This window comes from Oncorhynchus kisutch, linkage group LG20 (assembly GCF_002021735.2).
Source record: "Oncorhynchus kisutch isolate 150728-3 linkage group LG20, Okis_V2, whole genome shotgun sequence".
Classification (NCBI taxonomy): Eukaryota; Metazoa; Chordata; class Actinopteri; order Salmoniformes; family Salmonidae; genus Oncorhynchus; species Oncorhynchus kisutch.
This window is the reverse complement of record NC_034193.2, coordinates 46,351,340-46,374,234: the sequence shown is the minus strand read 5'-3', so window position 1 is coordinate 46,374,234 and position 22,895 is coordinate 46,351,340. Positions and strand designations below refer to the sequence as shown.

Here is a 22,895-nt window from a genome sequence, read left to right as displayed (position 1 = left end):
TAATGTTCGGATCATACCAAAATAAACAACAGTCGAGTGAAATGCTACACAGTAAACTTCTATAAGTGATTAAATTCCTGACTCAAAATAATTGAAGAATTTCAATGGCATTTATTGATTTGACAGAAATGCTGTAATAATGCCATTGTCTTCTTAGTTTTTCAAAACCAGACAACGGTGTTTATGCTACAATAATAGCATTAACACAGTCGAGTGAAATTCTATGAAGTTTGTTTTGATATATTTGATTTATGTGACGTAGAGGAATTGTCTTTGAGGGTTTGGGGTGGGACTCTGCACTGGGGCCTGAAAACACTCTCACTCTCAAACAAACTGATTTGACAAAAAAAACTTTTTCAAACACAGCTCTGGTTTGTGTGTCCTATCATTAAAAGGCAACGTTGCCAGCACGCGCCTCCTCAAAACGATAGGAACAAATTGGCCCAATTAGGCCGACATGCACACAGATGCAGAAGTGTTGTGATAGTTAATGAATGCTATTAAGCCCGGTGATTAATCGTCTCTTACTAAACCTCATTCCAAGTTTACCGCCTCACTCAAGGGGCCCACGGATTTGGGAATTAACAAAAGCAACATTAATAATACTGATAGATAATTCAAAGAAATGGATGGTGAAGTTTGCAGCAAATATGCTTTGGAAATACGTCGTCGATGAACAGAGAGTCACTGTTCCAAGCTGAAAGCCACAAAAGCAGTGAGAGTTGGTTTGTTTCATAAACGTATGGTGACATTGTAGGGAAGAGCAATGGCAGACATTCAAGGAGAAAGACACACACGCACACACACACACACACACTTCCCTATCCCACTCCCTATCCCCGTGCAAACTTGGATCCTTGCAACCCTCCTCTCTCTCTCTGTGCTTTTTCCATCATTCTTCGATACACACACAGCTTGGAGTGGTGCAGTTGACTGCATTCCATTTAGCCGGAGCAGCCTCCAAGAGAATCCAAAAGCTAAGTCTCCTCTGCAATTCTAATCTGGAGTGAGCTTCACCATGACGGTGATCCCTTATCTTTTCATCCTTCGCTTCCAGGCTTCTTTTTTTTTCGATCCTCCACTCCATATGCCAGTGGTATATTGATAGGGTGGCTTAGGCAGAAGTTGTAACGCTAGATGTGTTTGTGTTCGAGTAGTGTGTCGCAGTCTCTCCTCAAGTACCATCGGCCAGTTCCGGTTATTTGATCTGTTCCAGTACTATTCCATTCAAGTAAACCGTTAACTTGTGTGATGTTTCCTACGTGTATTGTGTGGCAGTTTACTTAAATTGTATTTACACTGTACCTACTTCTGCATAATTTAGGGATAATTCATGTGAAGCGAGACCCATCTGTCCACTCACCACTCAAAGTCGGCCTCTGTGCAGTCGCAGGGTGCCGAGGTCATCGTGACCGAGTATGTCTTACCCATAACGCACCTGGCTATGGGCTTCAACTTCCTGTAGATTCTTTTCACTCCCATGATGCACGGTTCGCCCTGTGGATATATTTTACGGATTGAAAGAAAAACAGAGAAAAGGGGTTGTTTTTGTTACATTTGCCATCGCCATAAATCATTTACTGCAGTGCGGTGAACCATGCCTGTATCATCATGTGTGTGAAAAGGCATGCAGTTGCTTTTCCCTTTACATGGGCTTATTTTGCATCGCTGCCCACTGAGGCTCATGTTGTGTGGTGTGCTAGCGGTAAGCGATGCTAAACTTAAAACACTTCTCTCTCATGTATCCTGCACCCAAGCTGTTGCAGCTCGCTTGACTTAGTTTTGGAAAAACATTACGATTTTTCGTTTTGGTACATAGGGCCTTGCTGGATGAATCAAAATTATTTTTTTAGGGGTGAAATAGTGGTTCTGCCATTCTCTCTCCTAGAGTCAGATGGTTTAAAAGGAGGCTAGAGGAGTATACACTTCAGAGGCAGAGTTGGTTCTCTCTCTCTCAAGGTGATAACGCAAAAGGGTCCAAATGGTCTTAAAGCCACAATCTGCCATTTCAACACCTTACCCTGCCACAGACTGTTGCTTTTTTTTTAAACACATCACAGCCTTTCCTTTGGGCCAGTTCCTGATCTGTTCTTCAATGTTTACCTCTGTAATTGAATTGGACTGTTTTCCACTTCCATGGCTAAATGTTTTGATCGTTAGGGCCAGCCCAATCATATAGATGTCTGAGTCAATTACGGTAGCTTGGTCAGAATAAAGAAGCACTCTCCGTCTCATCCTTATGTTTCGCTCTGGGTCTGTCTAGGTTTGAGGTAGAGCATTCGCTCTGGCTCAAACGTATGCAGTGTTTTATAAGGAGAGTTGTAGAGACATACATACATCAACAAGAATTAGAGGGAGTATGCCTAAGAGCTTTTGGGCCTGAGGGAGAGGAATGCCCGGCACCTGTCCAGCTCACACTCAACAGCTCAACACAAAGCAGAGGATGGAGGTAGGGGAGTGATCAAGCAGTACACTGCATGTCGTAACCGTCTTTCATTTGATTAAGGGTCTCGGTCTATCTGGACCTCTCTGTCAAGTAAATGATAAGAGATGGAGGTTGGTGGGAATGGCCACAGAGCACACATGGTAGCAGTAGGGGCGGCATGTAGCTTAGCGGTTAAGAGCGTTGAGCCTGTAACCGAGAGGTCACTGGCTCAGTAACCGAGAGGTCACTGGCAAGACGACTAGGTGAAAAATCTCCCAATGTGACTTTGAGCAAGGCACTTTACCTGGATAAGAGAATATGCTAAATGACAAAACATTTTATGTCGCAGGTTAAAGACACACCGTGCAGAAATCGCTCCGCCGCTTCCTGGTTGATAAAATTTGAATAGTTAATTAGAATTAGCCTAATTTCAGTTTATGTGACAAGTATAGTGTAGAGAATCATTGTAACACCTAAACCTCTGTGAAATGTATTTTCCTGTAAGCAAAAATATTGTTTGAAGCTGGTGTACAAAATTGTAAGTAAGACTCAAATGAGCAGGAGGCATAGAAATAGCGCACATAGAACATATCTACCATTTCTTAAGACTTGCTGTCAATGAGAATGACAGATCTATAACTCACATTCCTATGTGAATTTCTTAATGTTTGACACATTTTTGAAGAAGTCAGAGTAAATTACAAGTTTAATCCTCATCTTAAAAGTTTGGGTGACACTTCAAAGTGTAAGATATAAAGTGCTCACAACTTCTTGCAATAGAAGTTGTTTGCTCATAAAGCACTGAGAGGGGGGTTGCTAATGTTCTACATGTTAGGAGCTATCCATGGCTGAAATGACCAGGCTGAGGAAGGCCTCTGAAACCAGTTTTCTGCAGACAGAGTCACAGTTACAGTTGAAGTCAAAGTTTACATACACGTAGGTAGGAGTCATTAAAACTCGTTTTACAACTTCAACTTCACTCCACAAATTTCTTGTTAACAAACTATAGTTTTGGCAAGTCGGTTAGGACATCTACTTTGTGCATGACACAAGACATTTTTCCAACAATTTTTTACCGCTAGATTTTTTCACTTATAATTCAGCGTATCACAATTCAAGTGGGTCAGAAGTTTGCATACACTAAGTTGATTAAACAGCTTGGGAAATTCAGAGAAAATGATGTCATGGCTTTAGAAGCTTCTGATAGGCTAATTGGCATCATTTGAATCAATTAGAGGTGTACATATGGATGAATTTCAAGGCCTACCTTCAAACTCAGTGCCTCTTTGCTTGACATCATGGGAAAATCAAAAGAAATCAGCCAAGACCTCTGAAAAAATATTGTCTGGTTCATCCTTGTCTGGTTCATCTGTACAAACAATGGTACGCAAGTATGAACACCATGGGACCACGCAGCCGTCATACCACTCAGGAAAGTGACCCGTTCTGTCTCCTAGAGATGAACGTACTTTGGTGCGTAAAGTGCAAAGCGGTTTGCAACTGCACATGTGGACAAAGATCGTACTTTTGGAGAAATGTCCTCTGGTCTGATGAAATAGAACTGTTTGGCCAAAATGACCGTCGTCATGTTTGGAGGAAAAAGGGGGAGGCTTAGAAGCCGAAGAACACCATCCCAAACGTGAAGCACGAGGGTGGCAGCATCATGTTGTGGGAGTGCTTTGCTGCAGGAGGGACTGGTGCTCTTCACAAAATAGATGGCATTATGAGGAGGGAAAATGATGTGGATATATTGAAGCAACATCTCAAGACATCAGTCAGGAAGTTGAAGCTTGGTCGCAAGTGGCTCTTCCAAATGGACAATGACCCCAAGCATTCTTCCAAAGTTGTGGCAGAATGGCTTAAGGACAATAACGTCAAGGTATTGGAGTGGCCATCACAAAGCCCTGACCTCAGTCCTATAGAACTGAAAAAGTGTGTCCGAGCACAGAGGCCTACAAACCTGACTCAGTTACACCAGTTCTGTCAGGAGGAATGGGCCAAAATTCACCCAACTTATTGTGGGAAGCTTTTGGAAGGCTACCCAAAACGTTTGACCCAAGTTAAACAATTTAAAGGCAATGCTACCTAATTCTATTTGAGTGTATGTAAACTTCTGACCCACTGGGAATGTGATGAAGGAAATAAAAGCTGAAATAAATCACTCTCTACTATTATTCTGACATTTCACATTCTTAAAATAAAGTGGTGATCCTAACTAACCTAAAACAGGGAATTTGTACTAGGATTAAATTTCAGGAATTGTGAAAAACTGAGATTAAATGTGTATGGCTAAGGTGTATGTAAACTTCCGACTTCAACTGTATGTAGGTGCCATTACCCGGTTGTGTAGGTGCCATGTCTGGTAATCCCCCTCTGTACATCTCCGGTTGAAGATGGACCTGAAGTCAATCTTGACCAGCTGCCACTCGGACCGGTGACTGACGTGGCCAAAGATCCTGCAAACAGCAAGGAACCTTACAGCTGCAGCAGAAAAGGTACACTAGTATCTGGTTGTCAGATAGCAAAGCCACAGCAGCTGTGAACACTGATAGGTACACTACACTGAAACACAGCTGTATGGTTATAATGATTAGGGTGACAGAGGGAAAAACACTAGTCAAACTAAGGAGTGTCAGGTACGGCACCCATATTAGGAAGTCCCTCAGTTGTCAGACCGAGGCATCAGTCAAGACAAGTCACTTCTGAGCTGAATAAAATATACTTAGTTGGATAGAGGAATGTAAAAGTGTGGAGTCAACATTTTCTTTGACTTGGACAAAAATGACAGTTATTACTAAAAGCTTTAGAGAAATTGCATTTGGCAACTAATGGAATCGAAATGAATCACTTAACAAAAAGAGATATGTCTTACAGGGTGCGTATTTCCCTCAGATCCAACACAAACTTCAACCAAAATTCAAGGTCATAACACCACATCAAATTAACATTCACATGTCGCAGAAAACATTCCTTCTCAGACAAAATTGGGTTTTACTGGGATTTACCTCCTCTCTCTGCTAATCAAACAACAAATGTATCACACTCAATCCATCAATTAACGGACTGAGGCGCTGGTCTACAACTGTCACTAACTGTAAAATCATTATGAATTGATAAGAAAATGGTCTGAAATGAAATAATGATAAATAATGAGGTGTCCATACACAGAAAGTCAGAGAAAAAGAGTACACATTTCATTTTTTTCCCCTATGAAAAGTTGTAGTAGGCTGTCAACAATCTCATATCCCACAGTCCTGTCTGTCTCAGCTGGTTCAGAGAAGTGCACTCTGGGCCTACAGGGAGAAAGTCCTATCTTATCCTACCATCTTCCTCTCTCTCTTTGTCTCAGTCTCTCCCCTCATCTCTCTCTCTCAACTCTCTCTCTCCCCACTTCTGTCCTTCCCTCTCCCGGTCTCAGCAGCTGTGGCCTATCCTTCTGTTGCCGTGCCGACTACAAAGTCAACTGTCTGTCCGTCACTCAGTTTTCGGTGATGACAGGTGTTAGATAACACTGATGTAAGGGCTACGGGAAACCTTATGCAGCAGCCGTCAAAGTTGTACACCAAAGAAAGTACAACAAGAGCAGTATCATCTCACGTAGTATAGCTAAGTGGGTCATTCTAGAAGGAAATAAGTTGTAGAAAAGACGGAAAACTTCACATGCCATGTTTCTTAAAACTATTGAGTCAATGTTGCTACATAATGCAGAGAGAACTTTTTGAGCCCTACTTTCCTATTCGGTCCTTTAGCCATAGTCTATTTTATTTTTGATGATGTTCCTCGTGTTCTTCAGTGCTCTGCTGTCGCCGGGCTCCCAACACCACTGATGTCTCTGTGATCATAATCCCGAGACAGATGGTTTTGATGTGAGGCTAAACCTTGAGAGGGATCTATTCCATTCATGTTAGGGAAAATGGGCAGCCAGCGCTGTCGTTACTACCAGGGCTTTGGAAACGAGCAAAACTCCCACCCACCCCTCACACAACGTCAACACATCTAACATGGTTAAGGTTCATTCAATCTCAATTCATTATGTTAACACATCAAACATACTGTATATCTGCAATCAGATGGGATTTGATTTGACAGTGTGGTGTAGTGGTATAGTAGTCTATACGGACAACATACAGAAACCCTTCTGGGCCAACGTTTGAATCCTGCATCCATCCTTTTTGGTTCAGAGTTTCCCTTTACCGGTCTCCCTCTCATTCAAAATTGGGTAAATAAAGTTGATTTACGTCATAATGAGAGTCTCCTCCCCCGGCTCCCCTAGCAACCCGTCCACAAACAGGGGCGACATGGTGAAACTGTATTTATTCCACTCTCTCCCCTCGTCGAAACTCATCCTGTGGGAGGAACCATAGAAAGAGAATGTGAGAGCTAATGTATTTAACAGAATTATAGTATTTTCTTCTGTATCTCTATGGGAGAGACCATAGCAATAGAATGAGAACTCCATTAGTGTATTTAACAGTATTATAAACTAAGCAAAAAAAGAAAAGGCCCTTTTTCAGGACCCTGTCTTTCAAAGATAATTTGTAAAAAAAATCCAAATAACTTCACAGATCTTCATTGTAAAGCGTTTAAACACTGTTTCCCATGCGTGTTCAATGAACCATAAACAATTAATGAACATGCACCTGTGGAATGGTCGTTAAGACACTAACAGCTTACAGACGGTAGGCAATTAAGGTCACAGTTATGAAAACGTAGGACACTAAAGAGGCCTTTTTATTGACTCTGAAAAACACCAAAAGAAAGTTGCCCAGGGTCCCTGCTCATCTGTGTGAACGTGCCTTAGGCATGCTGCAAGGAGGCATGAGGACTGCAGACATGGCCAGGGCAACAAATTGCAATGATCATCCTCACAGTGGCAGACCACGTGCAACAACACCTGCACAGGATTGGTACATCTGAACATCACACCTGCAGGACAGGTACAGGATGGCAACAACAACTGCCCGAGTTACACCAGGAACGCACAATCCCTCCATCAGTGCTCAGACTGTCCGCAATAGGCTGAGAGAGGCTGGACTGAGGGCTTGTAGGCCTGTTGTAAAGGCAGGTCCTCACCAGACATCCCCGGCAACAACGTTGTCTATGGGCACAACCCCACCATCGCTGGACCAGACAGGACTGGCAAAAAGTGCTCTTCACTGATAATTTGCGGTTTTGTATCACAAGGGGTGATGGTCGGATTTGCGTTTATCGTCGAAGGAATGAGCGTTACACCGAGGCCTGTACTCAGGAGCGGGATCGATTTGGAGGTGGAGGGTCCGTCATGTTCTGGGGCGGTGTTTCACAGCATCATCGGACTGAGCTTGTTGTCATTATAGGCAATCTCAACGCTCCTCCCTCATTTGGTACCCTTCCTGCAGGCTCATTCTGATATGACCCTCCAGCATGACAATGCCACCAGCCATACTGCTCGTTCTGTGCGTGATTTCCTGCAAGACAGGAATGTCAGTGTTCTGCCATAGCCAGTGAAGAGCCCGGATCTCAATCCCAATGAGCACGTCTGGGACCTGTTGGATCGGAGGGTGAGGGCTATGGCCATTCCCCCCCAGAAATGTCTGGGAACTTGCAGGTGCGTTGGTGGAAGAGTGGGTTAACATCACACAGCAAGAACTGGCAAATCTGGTGCAGTCCATGAGGAGGAGATGCACTGCAATACTTAATGCAGCTGGTGGCCACACCAGACACTGAATGTTACTTTTGATCCCCCCCTTTGTTTCGGGACACATTATTCCATTTATGTTAGTCACATCTGTGGAACTTGTTCAGTTTATGTCTCAGTTGTTGAATCTTGTTATGTTCATACAAATATTTACACATGTTAAGTTTGCTGAAAATAAATGCAGCTGACAGTGAGAGGACGTTTCTTTTTTTTGTTCAGTTTAGTATTTTCTGCTGTATAGTTTAGTATTTTCTATCTTTATGGCAGAAACCATAGCAATATAATAATAACACATTTCATAACTGATGGACAGAATTAGAACATATTATAGTGTATACTATTACAGTATTATATGCATCTCTATGGGAGAAAACAAACATCTTCTCCAGTGTTTTATCCAATTGCTAAAAACTGAATTTTAATTATTCCACATAGGATAGGATATGAGCACTGCATTTCTAAAGGCATTGAAAGGCAACGCTTACATCACGTAATGAACAGGGAAAGGTGAAATTGAATAGCAATCGTCAAAGGAGGAGAATATCTCACCGCCTACTGGTTTGGAATTACACTAATAACTTCCTATGTTCTTAGACATACTCATTACACTATCAGGCTTGTGGGAACGTGAGGACGTAAGTCTTCCTCAGAGAGAGAGAGTTGATGCAAACCATGCCAAATTCTATTTTTCTAATAGAGATTCACCATAGGTGTCGGATGGGGAGTGGAGTGTGTCTTATAGCCACCAGGGCCCCTCCTTGGTCCAGGTAGAGAACACTGTACTCCTCATCAAAGATCTGAAAGACAAAAGGTAAAAAGTATAAACTCATTATATTACTAGCGTTATTGATTACCAAGACATTTTTGTTTTAGTAGTGGACTTTAATGTTGATGAAAGAGCAACCTAATGAACGAAGGTACACACACGTAGGCAAGCACACACATACACACCCCCCTTACACGCATCAGATCTCCCTTCCTCCCCCGCCCCTCTCAACACCAAATCACACCACACTTCGATGTGGCGTGACGTTGCAGCGTCAATTCTCTACTCATTAATTTTCATCTGCGTCCTTTAATTAGACACGAGGCCCCTTATATTGAAATTGCGGCCGTCATATAAGGGAGGTGGAGGAGAAGGTGGCACAGACACCCACCCACGGGCATCGTTGTGCGGGCAAAGGCAGGGGGGCTACCGAATGACATTAGTCTCAAGATCTCATTTGATTATCTGCACTAAATCACAGCGGCGGGTGGCAAAGTGGTGGATTAAACACCATCCTGGGGATGATGATGTAGTTATTGAGATGGTGAGGATCTCCCTCCCTCCCTCCCCCTCACCTGTCTCCACGTGTTGCCGGCGTCCGAGGTGATGAACATGCTCACGTTGCTGGTGGTCAACTCCGCTCCGATGGAGCCTGATGAGAGGGGGGGGGGGTTGGGTGAAGTGTTCAGGATGAGAGAGTCCCGTATGACTTTAGCCAACTGCTAAACTATTGATATCCTTGAGGGTGTGGGGCTGATCTAAATCAAATCCAAAATTCCACAGCTGTCTGATATACTGTACATGACCTTAATAAAAAGTTCAAAGTCATACAGGAAGTGTCTTAAATTACAGAAGTGATTGATGTCATTTCTTCCTGAAGGACACACAGACTATATACTAGAGTCAAAGTCAGTCATGTCCTTTCATACATTGACATTGATAAGTAAAAAGGTTTCCTAACATACATTACAGTAATATAGTCCACTTACTGTGCAGTATTAACCATCCAGTCTCCTCTATCACATAAAGACCTCCACTTTCAGACTGAGGCTGTTGAGTCTTCTACTATAATTACTCCCATTTAGTAGCTAATTAGAGTCAGGTGGTTTAACAGGAGGCTAGAGGAGAAGTGTTCCAGAGTGTACCCCTCAGAGGCAGAGTTGGCTACCCCTATGTCTCAGTGGCTCTGTGTGTGTGTCACGGGCTCTGCGTGTGTGTCACGGGCTCTGCGTGTGTGTCACGGGCTCTGCGTGTGTGTCACGGGCTCTGCGTGTGTGTCACGGGCTCTGCGTGTGTGTCTCATTGGCTCTGTGTGTCTCTCTCTCTCACTCTCCTTCCTTCCTACCTTCCTTCCCTCTCCTGACCTCCTTCCTAACAGGAGGGTACAGGAGAACTGTTCCAGAGTGTAACCCTCAGAGCCCCGCTCCCTCCAAATCATCTCTCTCCCCCCTGCATGCTATATGCCTCTTCTACTGTTCTTTGTTTAACTTATTATTATCTATCATGACACCTAGTCACTTTATCCTGCCTTCACGTACATATCTCCCTCAAATACCTCATACTACTGCGCATTGATCTAGTCCCTGTATGCTGCTCCATTCGTGTGTATTATATTCCTCTTGTGTTACTATTTTTCTTTTTATTGGAATTTTTAAAACTCTGCATTGTTGGGAAGGGCTTGTATGTAAGCATTTCACACCTGTTGTTTTCTGCGCATGTGACAAATGAAATGTGATTTTATTTAACTAGATTTGTACCCTAGGATTAAGGGCTTTTATCCAGTGTCGAGGTGAAACAGTGCTCTGCTCACTTTCCCTACAGCTGTTGCTTTAGAGATCTAGGACCTAGCAAAACACTGTCGGTTACAGTAGCCTACTTTGAATGGATACAGAGATGTGAAATAACGATTTGTGTGTTTGCAATGACTCAGCTAAACACAGTCAGTTACATTATGGATATAATATTCTATATAATGGATACAGAGATGTTCTGTAATAGCAATTGTACATGTACTAGTGATAGACCTTCTGTCATACTATGCCAGTTATACTACCCCATGAAGTCCCAGCCCTTCAGTTCTCCAGAGACCACATGGCACTGTCTAGTAGTAGACTAGACCCACTCCTGACTCCTAAGGCGTGTGGAGATCTGTCATAGACTAGTCTATCCCAGCAGGAATTAAAAGCCCTACAGCTAAAACGGGAAGTCATTCTGAGACTGATGCTGGTATTGTGTCCAAAATGGCACCCTATTCCCTATTTAGTGCATAGGCTCTGATAAAGAGTAGTGCACTATATTGGGAACAGGGTGATATTTGGGGCACGACATAGTCTCTGATCCTCCTGTGGTGTTTGTTTTACTCCACTAACGGTGGGGAGATGATGAGTGCATCGAGCGGACATGCACTCCTGTGCCCGGACTCCCAGTCGGCAGCCATAAAGGGCTAAACCGTGATGGGTATAGTTTTGTGCACCACTGTGAGTTTCTGGATTATGGTTTCCTGTGTTTAGCCACAAATTTGAGCTGACACAGACATGCTGCCACCTAGGTTCTCGTGGAAGAGAAAAACTCACAGTGGATGGTAGGGCTGGTTGTTTAGTTTAAGGAAAAAACTATATAACAACGGGTGGGTCTAATCCTGAACCGCATTCCATCTGATGTCAATTCCACAAGTTACCACCAGCTAAATCTATGACGTTAAAATACCTATTTACTCTGTTCCATCTGACTGTGGAATCCACTTTCTCATCAGCCCAGCCAGGCAATTTATAAACTTGATCTCCACATTTATTTTAGACTAACTTTTAGACTAACATTTAGTTTTCAACAGTAGAGAAACCTTGCTGTCTGTCTGTCATTGATTCAATATTCAAGTTCAGCTGTCCCATAGTAATGAATGTATCGGGAGTCGGGACGAGACAGACAGGCAGATTGGCAATGTTTCTCAGCCAGTCGAAATCGAATTAGCTGGCATAATCTTTATAGATGTATACAAAGAAATGTCAATTGAAAAGAGGTGAAACGAAACAAAGTGTAGCTAGCTTGCAGTCTTTTCAACTTCAGTTTGAAGTGATTGACTTCATCTCAAGACTAACAACACCCGTGCCAATATATCCTGCAAACAGCGGCATCTAAGGCATTATCACTTTTCATTTTTATTTTATTTCACCTTTATTTAAGCAGGTAGGCTAGTTGAGAACCAGTTCTCATTTACAACTGTGACCTGGCCAAGATAAAGCAAAGCATTTCGACACATACAACAACACAGAGTTACACATGGAATAAACAAACATACAATCAATAATATTAGAAAAAGTCTATATACAGTGTGTGCAAATGAGGTAAGATAAGGGAGGTAAGGAATGATGGCGAAGTAATTACAACATTAATTCACATTGGAGTGAATAGATGTGCAGAAGATGAATGTGCAAGTAGAGATACTGGGGTGAAAAGGAGAAAGATAAATAAATAAATACAGTATGGGGATGAGGTAGTTGGATGGGATATTTACAGATGGGCTATGTACAGGTGCAGTGATCTGTGAGCTGCTCTGACAACTGGTGCTTAAAGCTAGTGAGGGAGATATGAGTCTCCAGCTTCAGAGATTTTTGCAGTTCATTCCAGTCATTGGCAGCAGAGAACTGGAAGGAAAGGCGGCCAAAGAGGAATTGGCTTTGGGGGTGACCAGTGAGATATACCTGCTGGAGCATGTGCTACGGGTGGGTGCTGCTATGGTGACCAGTGAGCTAAGATAAGGTGGGGCTTTACCTAGCAAAGACTTGTAGATGACCTGGAGCCAGTGGGTTTGGCGATCGGTTGAAGAGCATGCATTTAGTTTTACTTGCATTTAAGAGCAGTTGGCGGCCACGTAAGGAGAGTTTTATGGCATTGAAGCTCATCTGGAGGTTAGTTAACACAGTGTCCACAGAAGGGCCAGAAGTACACAGAATGGTGTCGTCTGCGTAGAGGTGGATCAGAGAATCAACAGCAGCAAGAGCGACATCATTGAGGTATACAGAGAAGAGAGTCGGCCCGAGAATTGAGCCCTGTGGCATCCCCATAGAGACTGCCAGAGGTCCGGACAACAGGCCCTCTGATTTGACACACTGAACTCTATCAGAGAAGTAGTTGGTGAACCAGGCGAGGCAGTCATTTGAGAAACCAAGGCTGTTGAGTCTGCCGATAAGAATGTGGTGATTGACAGAGTCAAAAGCCTTGGCCAGGTCGATGAATGCAGCTGCACAGTAATGTTTCTTATCGATGGCGGTTATGGTATAGTTTAGGACCTTGAGTGTGGCTGAGATGCACCCATGACCAGCTCTGAAACCAGATTGCATAGCGGGAAAGGTACGTTGGGATTTGAAATGTTAACTTGGCTTTCGAAGACCTTAGAAAGGCAGGGTAGGATAGATATAGGTCTATAGCAGTTTGGGTCTAGAGTGTCTCCCCCTTTGAAGAGGGGGATGATCGTGGCAGCTTTCCAATCTTTGGGAATCTCAGACGATACGAAAGAGAGGTTGAACAGACTAGTCAGAGGGGTTGCAACAATTTGGGCAGATAATTTTAGAAAGAGAATGTTCAGATTGTCTAGCCCGGCTGATTTGTAGGGGTTCAGATTTTTCAGCTCTTTCAGAACATCAGCTATCTGGATTTGAGTGAAGGAGAAATGGGGAGGCTTGGGAGATTGGCTGTGGGGGTGCAGGGCAGTTGACTGGGGTAGGGGTAGCCAGGTGGAAAGCATGGCCAGCCGTAGAAAAATGCTTTTTGAAATTCTCAATAGTAGTGGATTTATCAGTGGTGACAATGTTTCCTAGCCTCAGTGCAGTGGGCAGCTTGGGAGGAGGTGCTCTTATTCTCCATGGACTTTACAGTGCCCCAGAACGTTTTTGATTTTGTGCTACAGGATGCAAATTACTGTTTGAAAAGGCTAGCCTTAGCTTTCCTAACTGCCTGTGCATATTGGTTCCTAACTTCCCTGAAATAGAAGCATGTTCAGTTGGGTGGCAAAGGTGGTATTCTACCATTACGAAACCATATATTTAGTCTCTGTTCATGTGCAAATGGGAGACTGTCATATCTGACTGAAAGGCCCATGTATAGCCAGTGATAAGCAGTCTGTCACGAAGAGTCAACAGTTACATACAGCACAATATAAAAGACAATAGAAGGGCGCTAGTCAGGCAGTGACTGGAGGAGAATAAGAAAAGGCACTTAAGAGGAACAGCAGGCACTCTGAAGATGCTGTCCCACTCTAGAATTCCCAAGTGTAGCACTTAGCTAGTAAATCCATCTGTATACAACGCACAGTGGTGACAGCGCGGGGACGTCAGTATGGGCCAACAACAAATATTATGCACGGCCGTCCTAAAGTATGCTGGATCAGAAACTTTTCAGGAAATGCTTTGGGCTGAGTACATAATTTAAATCCGGATATATTTGCAACATGAATGAAGCCCCTAAATTGTATAACTGCCAGTGTTTGAAAACTTTAATACAGGCCTATATGTTCTTCCCGGAACGATAAAGTATGCAAATTGTCTAAACTCAACTCATAAAGTCAAAGAAACCCCTCAAGAATCTGAGCTTCACAAAATGTACACAGTAAATATAACTTTACAAATACACACTGCCACTTTAAATAAAATCCCATGTTCACCTACCTGAGGCCACAATGATCCCAGGGGCAGAGTCCTTGCTCTCGATATTCCCCGACGTGTAGGGGTTGGCCGACACATGTAGGTGGAGGTGTAGGGAACAGTATGGCTGGGGAAGAAGAACAAACAGAACAGTTAGCCTGACTCGTTAACAAAGGAGGGGGAAGATCTGTCAACAGAATAGACTTAACTGTATGTCAACACAAACACCCATGAGAGAAGACCCTCAAGCAAATGGCCATCGAGGTGGGATTTAATGACACACACATGAATGCACGCACACACACACACACACACACACACAGAAACACACACATGCATTTGCACATACACCCCCCCCCCCCCCCCTCATCATAAATCCTCACACAAACACTACTCCCCATTGGCTCCTTCGACCATTAGTTTTGATTGGAATAACCTTTAGCTACACAATTCTCATTAGGACACTGCAAATGCCAGTAGTGCGAGCGTATGTGTTGTGTGTGTGTTGTGTTTAGAGGTTTATTAAAAGGCTGACATTTTCTGACAAACGACTGCATAATACTGGGTGAAGGCGAGGTGCGCTATTGAATCACTAATTACTTTATCAAAGGGTAATTATTTTGGGGTGTATTAAGGAAGCTAAAAAGTGGCTATGCTCTACCCCTTGGCTGACTGGGACCTGTATCTATAATACACACTGTAATAAAGCTGACAATTAAAGCAAATCTGTGTTACTTTGAGCCTTTTAGACGGCCAGCACATGAGAAAGACCCCGAATAGAGTTGATATCCACAAACAATACAGCAAAGGTCTCAACTTTGGAACTACTTGAAAGTAGCTATTAGCTAGCATGAACAATCAACACCCAAGTTTGTGGAGAAACAAAGAAAAGAAAGGCATAGTTTGTCTCTCTCTTTCTGACACATCTCCAGCTCTAAACGTGAGATCAGTTTATTGGACTGGATCAAAATCAAAATGGCTGACCTTTCAGGTCCGCTAGCTTCCTACGCTGCACAACCTCCGGAGCGCTCAGCTTTGACGAGCAGTGCTCTTTCAGAGCGCTATCCCCCTTCGCTCACCACCTCAGCACCACGGCAACGGCCCGGCTCAGTCAACTTCTGACAAGGCCCCGTTGACAAGTCCAACAGTGTTATGACGTGTGTGTGTGTGTGTGTGTGTGTGTGTGTGTGTGTGTGTGTGTGTGTGTGTGTGTGTGTGTGTGTGTGTGTGTGTGTGTGTGTGTGTATGTGTGTGTGTGTACCCATGTGTGTATCCATGTGTGTTTGGTACGTGCGTGCATCTGTTTGTGTGGTGTGTGTGTGTGTCCTCACTAGTTCACAGCGGATGCTGTTGCCCCTCAGGTCAGCAGTGGGAGCCTGCAGGAGCCTCCAGTCTCTCCCTCTGTTGTAGGTGATGTAAGTCTTCACCACGCTGTCCGTCATCTTGTTGGCGAGGAACATCCCTTTTATACCCGCCACCTAGGAGATAGAGATTAGGGAAAACATGATGCAATACTCCAAAAAGAAGTAAAGATGTAATACTTTTAATAGATCCTGCTATCTGCCCCAAATTGTAGCTGGTCTAATAATGAGTGGTTACTTCAAGGAAGGTTGTAGACCTATTTCTAGGGAAATGGTCAGACACATTGTTCTCAACTAAAAGTGATCTTATGTATAAAAAAATGTATTTTATTCACGTAAGAAGTGCAAAATGTAAGTTTGTTATGAACAAAGTACGAGACCAGGCTGTCTCATCAAGATAATGGATGAGAGACAAAAATACCTGACTAATATTACGCATTTTCATAGTCTAGATGATAACTCACGTCTTACTTAATACAAACATATATTATATGGTGTTTAGCGAGATGTTATCACGTTTTTATGGTTATAGGATGTGTGTGTGTATCGCCAGAGGGGATCTACTGTAATATGCATCATAATATATTGTGCTCTGCTTAATGCAGGAGATATGATTGTGATACAGATGTAGGATCTTAATTAGACCTATATTGTTAAGGCAAAATAATCCTGCAGCCACAGGATTTTAACGTTTAGTCCATAATGTTGCTTGATCGGTGGTTAGGCTATTAGCTGGCAAAAAGTGGGCTCCATAACCGTGTGTTAGTGCGGGTTTTCAGTTAATTTATGCAAATCACAAAGCTCATCTGCATTTTCTGCAGTGCAGGAAAATTCTCAGCAACAAAAGAGAGAACAAATTCAGATCCGACATCTGTATCACAATCATATCTCCTGCATTAAGCAGAGCACAATATATTATGATGCATATTACAGTAGATCCCCCTCTGGCGATACACACACACATCCTATAACTGTAAAAGCGTGATAACATCTCGCTAAAAGCCATTTATTACAAAAGAAGTAAGAAGCGATTTATCGTCTAGACTAGACTCTCTGTATGTAGTAAGATGCGTGTGTCCTAAGTTAATCTGACTTGGGGGCTTGGGAAATAACTCTGAATATGAAATTGAGTTGAAGTCCTCACATGCATCTGCCAAGCACTCCCTTCTCGTCAATAATTGACAGATACTTCAGTCTCGCCTGGAGCTCAGATTTTAGCATATGCTGTGTTTCGGGTCCCCGACCCCAATCAAGGGACTGGATTTGATTCTATCGCCGATCTCAAGGCCAAATGAGGGGCTTAGATGCGGCTGGTATATCATCAACAGCTTAATTATTTAATTTTCGATGGAGCTGATATTTTCTTCCCTGGCAATCTGGTGTACAGCGGGCCCCACGTTTGAATCAGGTATGTAAGCTAATGTCTGCAGTTATTCATCAAAGAAAAGAATGTGCACGTCAGCAGTTTGAAACTGCTTCTGTGTTCATTCCAAAGCGCCTTTGAAAATGGAACAGCAACTCGGTTTACTTCCAAAAGTGACAGGAGATTACTTGATTCTCTACACCTCCTGGTTCTTAAACTCTCCCACATTGATCGCTAGTCAATATAATCTAATATTACTGGAGTAGGTAATATAGAGAAAGAATAGGTCTATTTGGGAAGATTGCATTTAAACGAGGCTGTGTTTGATGGTTATTATCAGTGATATATTCATTCCATCTGTCAACTGTGTGATTGGAAATCATTCAATACATTAAAGTGCTTGGGGGTCGAACACCTTGAAACTGTATAGTTTGTACTTCTGCCAACTCTGTCTGGCTGCATTCGATATCATGGCCCCACAGGGACGCCACACTTCAAAGCCTACTATAGGCCTGGGCCTAGTTGCTGTACCACTAGAGTATATGGTATAGGTGTTCCAGAGCCTAGCTCCAGAGGCAACAATTCATTTCCGGTCTCAGGAAAGATGAAGGCAATTGGTATCTCAAGGTTACACTCTAGCTCAAACCACCTCTGTTTCTAACATTACATGCCACCCTTGTGCATTGGGAACCTGTATGTGTATTAACCATTTCTCCAGTGTATTTACAGATCAATCATGACATTAAGCATTTTCTTTCACCACACTCCTGCCTTGTTTACAGTATATTCACTGTATACATACATACATACAGTGGGGCAAAAAAGTACTTAGTCAGCCACCAATTGTGCATGTTCTCCCACTTAAAAAGATGAGAGGCCTGTAATTTTCATCATAGGTACACTTCAACTATGACAGACAAAATTAGGGGAAAAAATGCAGAAAATCACATTGTAGGATTTTTAATGAATTTATTTGCAAATTATGGTGGAAAATAAGTATTTGGTCAATAACAAAAGCTTATCTCAATACTTTGTTATATACCCTTTGTTGGCAATGACAGAGGTCAAACGTTTTCTGTAAGTCTTCACAAGGTTTTCACACACTGTTGCTGGTATTTTGGCCCATTCCTCCATGCAGATCTCCTCTAGAGCAGTGATGTTTTGGGGCTGTTGCTGGGCAACACGGACTTTCAACTCCCTCCAAAGATTTTCTATGGGGTTGAGATCTGAAGACTGGCTAGGCCACTCCAGGACCTTGAAATGCTTCTTACGAAGCCACTCCTTTGTTGCCCGGGTGGTGTGTTTGGGATCATTGTCATGCTGAAAGGCCCAGCCACCTTTCATCTTCAATGCCCTTGCTGATGGAAGGAGGTTTTCACTCAAAATCTCATGATACATGGCCCCTAATTATTTTCTTTACACGGATCAGTCGTCCTGGTCCCTTTGCAGAAAAACAGCCCCAGAAGCATGATGTTTCCACCCCCATGCTTCACAGTAGGTATGGTGTTCTTTGGATGCAACTCAGCATTCTTTGTCCTCCAAACACGACGAGTTGAGTTTTTACCAAAAAGTTATATTTTGGTTTCATCTGACCATATGACATTCTCCCAATCTTCTTCTGGATCATCCAAATGCTCTCTAGCAAACTTCAGACGGGCCTGGACATGTACTGGCTTAAGCAGGGGGACACGTCTGGCACTGCAGGATTTGAGTCCCTGGCGGCGTAGTGTGTTACTGATGGTAGGCTTTGTTACTTTGGTCCCAGCTCTCTGCAGGTCATTCACTAGGTCCCCCCCGTGTGGTTCTGGGATTTTTACTCACCGTTCTTGTGATCATTTTGACCCCACGGGGTGAGATCTTGCATGGAGCCCCAGATCGAGGGAGATTATCAGTGGTCTTGTATGTCTTCCATTTCCTAATAATTGCTCCCACAGTTGATTTCTTCAAACCAAGCTGCTTACCTATTGCAGATTCAGTCTTCCCAGCCTGATGCAGGTCTACAATTTTGTTTCTGGTGTCCTTTTACAGCTCTTTGGTCTTGGCCATAGTGGAGTTTGGAGTGTGACTGTTTGAGGTTGTGGACAGGTGTCTTTTATACTGATAACAAGTTCAAACAGGTGCCATTAATACAGGTAATGAGTGGAGAACAGAGAAGCCTCTTAAAGAAGAAGTTACAGGTCTGTGAGAGCCAGAAATCTTGCTTGTTTGTAGGTGACCAAATACTTATTTTCCACCATAATTTGCAAATAAATGCATTAAAAATCCTACAATGTGATTTTCTGGATTTTTTTCCTATGATGAAAATTACAGGCCTACCTCATCTTTTTAAGTGGGAGAACTTGCACAATTGGTGGCTGTCTAAATACTTTTTTGCCCCACTGTATATATAAAAAAGAAACGTCCTCTCACTGTCAACTGCGTTCATTTTCAGCAAACTTAACATGTGTCAATATTTGCATGAACATAACATAACAAGATTAACAAGACATAAACTGAGACATAAACAAGTTCCACAGACATGTGACTAACAGAAATGTAATAATGTGTCCCTGAACAAAGGGGGAGTCAAAATCAAAAGTAACAATCTGGTGTGGCCACCAGCTGCATTAAGTACGGCAGTGCATCTCCTCATGGACTGCACCAGATTTGCCAGTTCTTGCTGTGAGATGTTACCACACTCTTCCACCAAAGCACCTGCAAGTTCTCGGACATTTCTGGGGGGAATGGACCTAGCCCTCACCCTCCGATCCAACAGGTCCCAGAAGTGCTCAATGTGATTGAGATCCGGGCTCTTCACTGGCCATGGCAGAACACTGACACTCCTTTCTTGCAGGAAATCACGCACAGAATGAGCAGTATGGCTGGTGGCATTGTCATACTGGAGGGTCATATCAGGATGAGCCTGCAGGAAGGGTACCACATGAGGGAGGAGGATGTCTTCCCTGTAAAGCACAGCGTTGAGATTGCCTGCAATGACAACAAGCTCAGTCCGATGATGCTGTGACACACCACCCCAGACCATGACGGACCCTCCACATCCAAATCGATCCCGCTCCAGAGTACAGGCCTCGGTGTAACGCTCATTCCTTCAACGATAAACGCAAATCCGACCATCACCCCTGGTGAGACAAAACCGCGACTCATCAGTGACGAGCACTTTTTGCCAGTCCTGTCTGGTCCAGCAACGGTGGTTTTGTGCCCATAGGCGACGTTGTTGCCGGTGATGCCTGCTGAGGAACTGCCTTACAACAGGCCTACAAGCCCTCAGTCCAGCCTCTCTCAGCCTATTGCGGACAGTCTAAGCACTGATGGAGGGATTGTGCGTTCCTGGTGTAACTCGGGCAGTTGTTGTTGCCATCCTGTACCTGTCCCGCAGATGTGATGTATGGATGTATCGATCCTGTGCAGGTGTTGTTACACGTTGTCTGTCACTGCGAGGATGATCACCTGACATTGCATTTCATTCTCCTGGCCATATCTGCAGTACTCATGCCTCCTTGCAGCATGCCTAAGGCACGTTCACGCAGATGAGCAGGGACCTTTTTTTTGCTGAGTTAAATATATATATATATATATATATATATATATATATATATATATATATATATATATATATATTATTCGCAGTATTTTTTATTTTATTGAGACAGAGATAGGTAGAGATGAGCAGAGAGACAGAAAGATTCAGAGAAGCCGTGGAGCCAGGCAGCAGTGTTACCCACTAGACCAGCCTCAGGCACACATACAGGTACATCTACCTTATCTCCAGTATATTTACTTTGTACATGTACAGGAGGTCTATCATGACGTTGTATATTTACCTCATAAAGGTCTATCATGATGTTGTATATTTACCTCATACAGGTCTATCATGACCTTGTATAGAGTATTTACCTCATACAGGTCTATCATGACGTTGTATATTTAGTTCATACAGGTATATCATGACGTTGTATATTTGCCTCATACAGGTCTACCGTGATGTTGTATATTTACCTCATACAGGTCTACCATGATGTCATTTACCCCATACAGGTCTACAGTGATGTTGTATATTTACCTCATACAGGTCAACTGTGATGTTGTATATTTACCTCATACAGGTCAACTGTGATGTTGTATATTTACCTCATACAGGTCTACCATGATGTTGTATATTTACCTCATACAGGTCAACTGTGATGTTGTATATTTACCTCATACAGGTCTACAGTGATGTTGTATATTTACCTCATACAGGTCAACTGTGATGTTGTATATTTACCTCATACAGGTCTACCATGATGTTGTATATTTACCTCATACAGGTCTACCATGATGTTTTATATTTACCTCATACAGGTCTACCATGATGTTGTATATTTACCTCATACAGGTCTACAGTGATGTTGTATATTTACCTCATACAGGTCTACCGTGATGTTGTATATTTACCTCACAGAGGTCTACCATGACATTGTATATTTACCTCATACAGGTCTATCATGATGTTTTATATTTACCTCATACAGGTCTATCATGACGTTGCCCTCGTGCCCCATGCTGCTGACTACGTTCTCCAGGGCCAGGGTGTAGAAGACCCCTCCAGTCTCTGACACGTACAGGTTGTAGGTGTCGTTCTGGTTCCACTCCTGCACCGCCGCAACCACCCGGTTCTCATCCGTACTGATCACATGCAGATCCTAGCAGAGAAAGAATGTCAGCTGGTTACATTTGACATGAAGTTGCATATATACTTTATCATGTAATTGGAACAAATACATACATTTGTGAGCTGTAATTAATTACAGACTAATATACACTGAGTGTACAAAACATCAGGAATACCTGCTCTTTCCATGACATAGACTGACCAGGTGAAAACTATGATCCCTTATTGATGTCACTTGTTAAATCCACTTCAATCAGTGTAGAGGAATGGGAGGAGACAGGTTACAAAATTATCTTTAAGCATTGAGACAAGTATTGTGTATTCTTGCCATTCAGAGTGTGAATGGGCAAAACAGAAGATTTGTGCCTTTGGATGGGGTATGGTAGTAGGTGCCAGCCGCACCGGTTTGTGTCAAGAACTCCAACGCTGCTGAGTTTTTCACGCTCGACAGTTTCCTGTGTGTATCACAAATGGTCCACCATTCAAAGGATATCCAGCCAACTTGACACAACTGTGGGAATCATTGGAGTCAACATGGGCCGGTATCCCTGTGGAAAGCTTTTGACACGCTGTAGAGTCCATGCCACGACGAATTGAGGCTGTTCTGAGGGCAACTCAATGTTTGGTGCACTAAGTTAATTGAACATTTTAATGAACATTTAAATTAATCATTTTTACAGCGATTTTGTTTGATTACAATTCAATCATTAGTTGGTAGCTAACCATTTCAAATAGATTGCATTGGTGAAACAATCAGATTTAATTAATGACATGAAGGCCAACTGTAATTTCACTTACACAATAGAATAATTACACAATAGTAATTACAGTGAAATTACACTGGAATGAACAACTTGATGAAGAGAGTATCAAGCAACACAAACTCAAACTCACACCTCCAATTTCAAAATCCCCATCTAATTATCAAATTAACAGAGGTGATGCAGTATGTAACTCTCAAAATGTATAGCTTCCCCCTCCTTTTCACCAGTAAGGTAACAGAAAAACAATCTACT

General features: G+C 42.9%; 1 protein-coding gene across 3 annotated transcripts in view; it reads right to left on the bottom strand.

Moving 5' to 3' along the window:
* Window positions 1–22,895, bottom strand: part of LOC109865961 (VPS10 domain-containing receptor SorCS1) — a 163,786-nt gene that overhangs the window by 19,196 nt on the left and 121,695 nt on the right. For all 3 annotated transcript variants that reach the window (XR_004204514.1, XM_031799698.1, XM_031799699.1), the window contains exons 9-16: window positions 21,731–21,910; window positions 15,836–15,982; window positions 14,529–14,631; window positions 9,444–9,520; window positions 8,808–8,899; window positions 6,664–6,771; window positions 4,764–4,881; window positions 1,364–1,497 (exon numbers count right to left, since the gene is read on the bottom strand). Coding sequence is in view for 2 of the 3 variants with exons in the window: in XM_031799698.1 (XP_031655558.1) it covers window positions 1,364–1,497; window positions 4,764–4,881; window positions 6,664–6,771; window positions 8,808–8,899; window positions 9,444–9,520; window positions 14,529–14,631; window positions 15,836–15,982; window positions 21,731–21,910 (959 nt within the window). In the remaining variant the exon portion in view is untranslated. The remainder of the gene's footprint in view (window positions 1–1,363; window positions 1,498–4,763; window positions 4,882–6,663; window positions 6,772–8,807; window positions 8,900–9,443; window positions 9,521–14,528; window positions 14,632–15,835; window positions 15,983–21,730; window positions 21,911–22,895) is intronic.